Below are 8,395 nucleotides of genomic sequence, written 5' to 3'. Positions count from 1 at the left end.
TACATGATACGTATAAAAAAGTCCATAAAGAACATATTGCAAAAACTATGATTACATTAGAGTGGTAGTTGCAATTAATTTATACTCTTCAACTTACTTGTTTATAATCTCTAAACTTATGAAATTGTGTAAGATTTTTTTTAACGAAAGTTGGAAAATATAATTGCAATTAGTGGTTTTTGCCACTTGTCTAAAGAAAAATTACCCAATCAGTTTTGTTTTGAGTCCTAACAAAACTATATCTTTGTAACTTCAAGTTCTGAGAGAATTTCCTGAAAATCGAAGCCATCAAGGAGAAGAGTTTAGAAGAGATGACCTCATTGAGGAGATTATTCTCAGCTGTGTGTTTATGGATTTTATTTCTGATTGCCACACTTTTCTTGATTCTCGTAATTTTTTCCATTTCCCCTTTTCCTTGTCTTTTTATCTTCAACAAAGAAGATCAAAGTTCCCAATTCTAACTTCTAAATGTGTCTTTGTTCTTCAATGTAATGATTTCTTTTGGGTTTTGCAGAACCATTTAGAAGATCATGGTGTCTCATCCCAACTAAAGGTTGCCGAAGAAGTGAGTTACTGTTTCTACACTCTCTCCATCTCTTTCTGTGTTCCTCTTTGATCAAACAGAATTCACTTTCGTAATTCATTGTAGAATCCGGCGACGGTTACTCACAAAGTATACTTTGATATCGAAATCGGCGGAAAGCCCTCTGGTATGACCTCCCATTTTCTTGTTAATTGGAAAATTTTCGATCTACTTCTGTTTAGGGAAATGGGTTATGTTTATGAACCCTAATGTAAGGTTAGGTTAATCATTTTTTAGTTTTATCATTAGTTTCTGAGTGGAATTACAGTGATGAAAGTGGGAGCATCTGAGATTGGGATTGTGATTTGATGATATCCGTTGTGTTCTTGTTATGAAATCCAGCCAATTTTCAGTTTAATGTGGGGGAATTTTGGGTTAATCTGAGATCAGATCATTTTGTTATGACATTTCATTGTCAAACTCAATGGTTTTTCCTGTTTAATGAGCTGCTGGCTATAGTCCATATTAGCGTTGGGCTTTCGCAAAATATTACTAAGGCAGCTATCCAAGTTGAAGAGTTTTCTCCGTATAAAAGGAGTCTATGTCTTTTGGTTTCAAGTTGTTCTAGTTAGATACACTAAATGAGTCTGCTAATTCTAGTTGGGATCAACAGAGAGAATTGTTCTGTGAGGTTGTAATAATTTTTTACAAAGTATACTTTTTCTAGTCCGTCGTTTATCTTTAGTTGGGAGTTTTTCCAAGTTAATTCTTGTGTTTCTAGCTTTCTTTTAATTGCTGTATTATTTTTCTGTTTATTTTTGCGGTAGAAGTGAGAGGTTTTTGTTCCTGCAGTAGAAGTAAGATTTTTTCCAACACTTAGGGTATGACAAATGAAAATGTTGGGCATACTCCTACGCAGTTTTGTTCTTGAGAAACTTTGCTTTTCGAGATGAAAATGGCCGTTGCAGTGATTTGCTTCTGTAATTTAGTTCTTTACCAGAAGTATATATTGACTCTACAAAATGGAAACTCGCATGAAGATGTACCATAATTCATATTCTATTTTGTTTTTCTCAGGACGAGTTGTGATTGGCCTATTTGGAGAAACAGTTCCTAAAACCGCAGGTAAGGAGCTTAAGTCATATGGTTCTACTGTTGATGCTTGTGATCTGATTTTCTTATGGAATGCTGCTGATTATTTTACTTCCATGTGTGTATTCTGCAGAGAATTTTCGCGCTCTTTGCACGGGTAGCCAAGTAGATTTTGCTCTTCAATAGTTAGGTGTCTCTTCATATGGTTTGAAGCAGCAACCATTTATTAGTTTTTTGCTAATGTTTTCAAAATCTTGAATTTGTTTTTTGTCTTTTTAATCTTGTTCTAGGTGAGAAAGGAATCGGGAGGAGCGGGAAGTCTCTACATTACAAAGGAAGCAAATTCCATAGAATTATTCCCAGTTTTATGATTCAGGGAGGAGATTTTACTCGTGGAGATGGTCGAGGTGGAGAGTCGATATATGGCGAGAAGTTTGCAGATGAAAATTTCCTATTGAAACACGATGGTCCAGGTGATCTTGACTAGTCTAATATCTGAACTTGAACATTCTAATTTGAGAACTCTAATATTAAGTTTCAGCTTACTTTTGAACCTATTCCTGTCTTTAACGAATGGTTTGGTTTCTTATTAGGATTTGTGTCAATGGCAAACTCTGGGGAGGACACTAATGGGTCACAGTTCTTTATTACGACTATTAAAACTAGCTGGTAATTGTCTCTTTCGCCAAAGGTTGATGCATTTCCTTGTTTGTTTAATCAACTTATTTGAACCTGTTTTATTTCATAATTTTGATCTCGAAAGGTTGGACGGGCACCATGTTGTATTTGGAAAAGTGCTTTCAGGTATGGATGTAGTCTTCAAGATCGAAGCTGAAGGAAATCAGGGGGATGGAAAACCAAAGACTGAAGTTTCCATTTCACAAAGTGGAGAGCTTCCAGTATAATTCCGGAAACAGAGATTGTTGATAACAGAGGTTCCCCTTCCCTACAGCTTTCTCTCTAGTGAGATGTAGGCATCAGCTTCACATTAGAATTGATTATTCCCAGACCTTTAATGGATTTCGTTCACATTATTTATCATTTCTATAAAAACACACTTCATCTTTGCAATCTCAATAAAAATAAAACTTCCATTTTCTTGCTTGCTACGTCTACTTCTCTTCTCTTCAAGTAAAATATCAGTTTTCCTGTTGAACTTAACCATCCTTCTTGAAAACAAAAGTCGCAATCAGACTTCATTGTCTTTCAAACATTCTAAATTCAAAAAAGTTTTCAAAATAGGCACATCATCTTCTTTTGTGGATTCCAAATTAAAAAAAAAAAAAAAAAAGAGTCTTCAGAACAGATATCAACTTCAAAATCAATAATTTTAAATGAAATCTTCACATCTCTCACTTTGTAAAACTATCTAACACCAGGATTTGTGTTCTTTTGTAGATTTAGTAAAAAACAAAAAAGTTCTAGAAGTAAAAATCTTCTCCTCCTCTCTTCGTTTGATCGTTCATATATGAGGGGAATTTCTTTTATTTTCTTTTTTTCCTTTTGGTAAAGAACAACACAGTATCACTTTTTATGTTTGGTATAAGATTCATCTCATTGGTTTTTGTTTGTTACATGAAAAAATATAGAAAAACATGACAAAAAGGTAGTAGTTCAGAAAAGACTTAGAATATAGAATTATATTTGTTGTTTTCCTTCTCCTGTGGCGTGAAAACTCAAAAGGGTCTTTATTTTATATCAGAACTGATGCACTTTTGTTTGCCATAAATAATAAATATCATGTTCTTTTTTTATCCTCCACTGCTGATAATAAAATTCTCCAATCTTTTAGGAGAAGTAAACTAAAGAAGACGAAGAAAAAGATGATGACAATGAACTCTGACAGTCATCTTTGATGATTAATGATAATGATGATGGAACCATGCATTAACTACTACATTAGGAAACACATTTTAATATAAATAAAAGAAAAAAACACACCACCAGAAGCATACACATACACCACCTGTGAGAAGTTCTTCAATCTCTCACATTTCCCTCACAACCTACTAACCAACCTTTTATTTCTAACCAATGCTGATGCTGATTCTGATGACGATTCTGAAATGACGATTCTGAATGATGATGAAACAGATAGAAAAACAATGGTCTGGAGTGAAAATGGGATAACTGGGGAAATTTGTTTTTTTTTTTTCGTGGGTTGAATAGTTCAAGCATCTGGGTTGGTGGTGCCTCTTTTACCAGTTCTGGGTTTGTGGTTATGGAAAGCAGTAGAGAAATCAGAGGAGAAATCAGAGTACATGGAAACAACTTTAGAGATGTTTCCATTAAGTTCTTGGATCAAAGCAACGTTGTCAACCATGTTGCTTGGGATTCGAGATTGGTGATTCTCATTCACCTGTTGAATGAGAGTTCTGTTTCTGTCGAGCACTGATTGGACTTGGCGGAAGGTTTGGTCAAAAGAGGCCCATACCTCGGGGTCGTATTCGTCAGGGAAAGCGTGATGTGGGGCGTCGTCGCTGGTGGTGGTGGTAGTGGTAGTGGTGGTGGTTGCAGAAGGCTTCATTTTGGATTTGCGGCGGGGATTGTTATCGGCCATGAAAAGAAAAGGGGTAGTTTGGTATTGGAGAGTTGGGTTGAGTTTTGTGAAAAGAAAAGGGAAAGGTTTGATTGAAGAAGGGAAAAAGGCGGTGGTGAATGGTGATGACTAAATACTGAGAGGATCCATCATCGGTGTAGCTCGGGACGTGCAGCCATTGCCCCCACGCGAAACTAACAGCGCGTGGGAATTAAAGAATTACAACACATAAATAATTTTATATCTTAACACTCAAATTTTTCAATTCAAAACTACTACAAAGTAAAATAAAATAAATCTTCAAATACATAGCAAATAGATGCTCCATTGGTGTTACTATCTAAAACCATAAATTTGAATGGTTGTATGTTTAGGTTATACAAATTTATGGAAGTAGTAATTTGGTAATTGAGATGTACTTCTTTTGTTGAGATAAGATTTGCAAATTTGTTGGGCATATGAGCTCTTACCATCCAGGTTAGGTAAGTTTATTAAAAAGGGAAAAACAATTGGAGTAATTCTCTTTGTTGGACCTTTACATTTTGGGGAAAGAGTTTCTTTTTTCTTTTTCTTTTTGTCTTGTGTCTTACAATCACTTTTTAGTAATTTGGAAATTGGGTTATGAAACCACGTGTTTTAAGTTTTTAATTAAATTGGAAAAGAAATTATGATTTTATAATAATAATAAAATCTATATGATATTTGTAACCCATGACTATAACTCTTATTTATGACCTAAATAATTTGGTTTTGAAGGTGCATATTATTAGATTAGAGGTTCAAATTTAGTGATGAATTAAAACCATAAAAACAAAAGATAGAAGATTAAAGAAAACTGTTTTGTATTGATATGACTATTAAACTCTAGTAGGAGGTAGGATGGGTATGAGGATGAAAAATTGAACTTTTCCTATTTATACTTATTTTGTATTGACGTGACTAAATGTCTTAGTTGTTGAGCTGAATGTTTGAGTTTAAGGGGTGAAATAGAGGAGTTTGTAGCACATGGGTTATACCAAACTCAAATATTAGTTATAACATGTACTGTATTAGTTTGAACCATAGAAATATGATGACCTCTCATTCAATGTTGTGCTAAATTGGTAAGAATGTTAAGGAAGTTGGAGAGAAAAATGTCCTTTTTCTTTTTTCTCATAAGATTATTGGTCACAAATGGGTACAGTAGTAGTTATTAGGAAGAGTAAAGAGTAAAGAGTAAAGAGTTGTAGTGTAAAAAAGAAAATATAAATATGAAAAGAGGGAGTGTGAAGACGCGCGAGTGAGAAAGGGTTTGTTGAGAAAATATCCAAACACAAAAGAAAAGAGAAGGGGAATAAAATAAAAGAAAAGAAAAGAAAAAGAAAAAAGGTTTCCACGCAAACACCCATGTGGGTCCCATCTTCACGACCTTTAAGCATCTTTCTTAAATATCTTCTCAAATATCTCCTCCCTTTTTCTATTATTTCTTTTCCTTTTTTTCTACTCTCTCTTTTTTCTTTTTCTTTTTATTCTTATCCTTATACTTGGTTGCCATATTTTAAGCTTACCTTAATTTTCTTAAATATAATAAATCAAAATAATATTTACCCTTCTATAACAAACTTAAAACAAACAAACAAATCAAACTTACTCACTTTTTAAATATATTTCAATCATGTTGAGAAAAAAATCAGATTTGCTATACCCAAATTTAGAGGATCAAACAAATAAGTATATTATGCCCTATGTTAATCAATTTTTTATTGTAAACTTGTAGCTTTTTTTTTTTTCGTTTTCAAAACGATTCATTCTCTAAATTTGTGTTGAGATTGTGTTTTTTTTTGTGTTTAGGGTTCAAGAATATATACTCTCCGAACTTTAATCACAATTTATCTCTTTATTAAGTATTGTGTTGCTCTCTTAAGTTAATAAATTTAATTTTCTTCTGTCTATAGATGTAGTCAATTACACACTGTTAGTAAATCAAGTAACTATTTGTATTAATTTCTTATTGTCTTTATCCTTTTCTAATAGATCGTTTTGTCGTAGCAATATCTTTTTACTTTTATTCATTAAAAGCTCAGTTTGGTTCTTATAATTTTGACTTTAGTTCTTTTTGTCTACCATACACAAAAAGTGATTATTTTTTTCTTAAATATGAAACACAAGTAAATGGACTAACATTTTTCAAAAAATATAATAATCAAAATGAATATTTTAAAGAGTAATTATAATTGATGACCATTTTATGAATAATAATTAAGGATATAACAACATTTTAAAAATAATTACAAATATAGCAAAACTATCGCTAATAGATTTGTATGATCTATCAATGATAGACCAATATTTACAACATAATTTATGAATGATAGACTTCTATCATTGATAAAATTTGACAAATTTAGCTATATTTGCAATTTTTTAAAAATGTTGCTATATACTTAATTATTTCGCATCTAATTGCTAAATTTGCAACTATCCATATTTTAAAAGTTGAGGGATGTAAAATAACAGAGAAAAATATATGAACTAAAATAATTATTTTCAAGAGTTAGTATTTAAAATATATATTTTTTTAAAAAGAATGGTATTTAATTCTTTTAGATTAATTAATTTAGTAATATAAATAAATATCTTAAGCTTTGTTTTCAATTTTATCTTTTTTGAGAGAAAAATATCTAAACCCTTATGCTTATTATATATGGCAGAGAATAATTTTGATCCATCTTTCCCTTGGATATTTCAATTATTTTATTCTTTTACTCAATTTAGCTTATTCATTCCTTTTAAGAAATTGGAAAATGGTCTCTAACTCAGTTATTGTTCAACATATAAATTCAAACTTTTCTTTAAAACAATTGTCATAATTGAAAGGGTATGTGTGAATATATAAAAAAAAAAGAAGTAAACTAGATTATATGGGTTTGTATGATTCCATCCACTCCTCTCCTCCAAACACATACATGTTGGAGTTTACTTTCGTTAACAACTTACTCATATCAGTGTGGTGTCGAGTCACGTACATTCTTATGCTTAAGTTAGTACATGAAGTATTTAGATTAGTTAAACATACATAGAGCTGCTTAATTAGCCTTGACGTTAGTTGTCGATATATAAATATTTACAAAGCCTTCTAATATGTAATTTGATTTATTGTTTACATGTAATGTTGGCAGTATCACGAGTGTAGTCATTGAAGTCACAAAGTACCAATACTTAGCTTTTAGTGGATCAATAACTTAAAAGTTTGACTTTACCTAAGGCATCTTTAAATATGTATTAAATTACATTACAATATTAAATATAGAATTTCAAATATAAGTGTGTGGATGGAAAACTTAAGATATTTTTATAAATGACGAAAGTTGGATTATTCAACACCAAACTAAATTAGCAAGCTCTATTATTGCTATGGTTAGTTCTCATGCATTTATTTACATTAATTGGTTGAAAATGGAATTTCAATACTAAAATGAATGAAGCTATTAATTTCATCTTATGATTTGGGAGCAACTAATATAAACAAACCATATTTATTATAACTTTTATGTACTTTAATGTTTCAAAAATGTCTTTTGACTGTAATTGGAACTATTTTTGTTATGACTGGTAGCTACCTAACAAATATTTTTGGAATTATGAAATCAATGAAATGAAAATAATTAAAATTCCAAAATTTTGGTAAAGAATACCATGAAAATGTGAAGAAAAGCAACAAAAAAAAAAGTAGAATTGAAGTGAGATAAAGGCTGTGATGAAAGAGACAAATGAGAGGAAAAATAAAGAAGTGTACACAAAGAGAATAATGAATATATTTGTGAAAGAAGACCAAATCAATAATGTTGATCCCACCAAAAAAAAAAAGTATCAAACTTTTTTTTATAATAAATAAAGTGAGAGATAGAAACTCAGACTACGATATTCATAGTACAAATTTTATTTTGATATCAATTCATATTTAAAAACTATATATAAACACACCAAAGTTTCAAAAGAAAAGAGTTAAAAGTCAATACATTAATAATTTTTTTTAAGTTTTCTTCCGACATGATAAATTATTATCACCATCTATTTGCAACACCATCTGTTCTATTTGCAACAGATCTCGACGTTAGTATATGTTTCAATAGTAATCTATCTTAATCTATTAAATTGTAATATTTATAGAAAACTTTGGTACAAAGTGTAGCACTTCTAACAAACAGAAAGGGTTATATTTACCTTTTTTTTCCATCATTAAAATCACTCTAAACCACACA

At 31.0% G+C, this 8,395-nt stretch overlaps 2 protein-coding genes across 3 annotated transcripts; one reads left to right on the top strand and one right to left on the bottom strand.

Moving 5' to 3' along the window:
- Nucleotides 1-204: 204 nt before the first annotated feature.
- Nucleotides 205-2,724, top strand: LOC101212665 (peptidyl-prolyl cis-trans isomerase CYP20-1). 2 transcript variants are annotated; one of them, XM_004149186.3, is made up of 8 exons: nt 205-389; nt 515-565; nt 650-710; nt 1,601-1,648; nt 1,749-1,772; nt 1,906-2,088; nt 2,209-2,284; nt 2,379-2,724. In XM_004149186.3, the coding sequence occupies exons 1-8, from the start codon at nt 312-314 to the stop codon at nt 2,518-2,520; spliced, it is 663 nt and encodes a 220-aa protein (XP_004149234.1). In that variant the 5' UTR covers nt 205-311; the 3' UTR covers nt 2,521-2,724. The 2 variants fall into 2 exon arrangements, with proteins under 2 accessions (XP_004149234.1, XP_031741957.1); XM_031886097.1 differs by having other exon boundaries at nt 283-341.
- Nucleotides 2,725-3,437: 713 nt separating this feature from the next.
- LOC101215866 (protein EARLY FLOWERING 4) lies at nt 3,438-4,459 on the bottom strand. The gene has a single exon (XM_004149200.3). The coding sequence runs from the start codon at nt 4,173-4,175 to the stop codon at nt 3,786-3,788; it is 390 nt and encodes a 129-aa protein (XP_004149248.1). The 5' UTR covers nt 4,176-4,459; the 3' UTR covers nt 3,438-3,785.
- Nucleotides 4,460-8,395: the final 3,936 nt, after the last annotated feature.

The sequence above is a fragment of the Cucumis sativus genome, chromosome 5 (genome assembly GCF_000004075.3).
Source record: "Cucumis sativus cultivar 9930 chromosome 5, Cucumber_9930_V3, whole genome shotgun sequence".
NCBI classification, from domain to species: Eukaryota; Viridiplantae; Streptophyta; class Magnoliopsida; order Cucurbitales; family Cucurbitaceae; genus Cucumis; species Cucumis sativus.
This window is presented reverse-complemented; position numbering and strand designations above follow the sequence as displayed.

Bases quoted from the DNA above. Each gene is read 5' to 3' on its own strand.
- LOC101215866 (XM_004149200.3), bottom strand. From the start codon at position 4,175: ATGGCCGATAACAATCCCCGCCGCAAATCCAAAATGAAGCCTTCTGCA.
- LOC101212665 (XM_004149186.3), top strand. From the start codon at position 312: ATGACCTCATTGAGGAGATTATTCTCAGCTGTGTGTTTATGGATTTTA. The intron at 566-649 runs GTGAGTTACTGT...AATTCATTGTAG, and splicing joins AACTAAAGGTTGCCGAAGAA to AATCCGGCGACGGTTACTCA. The intron at 2,285-2,378 runs GTAATTGTCTCT...TGATCTCGAAAG, and splicing joins ACGACTATTAAAACTAGCTG to GTTGGACGGGCACCATGTTG.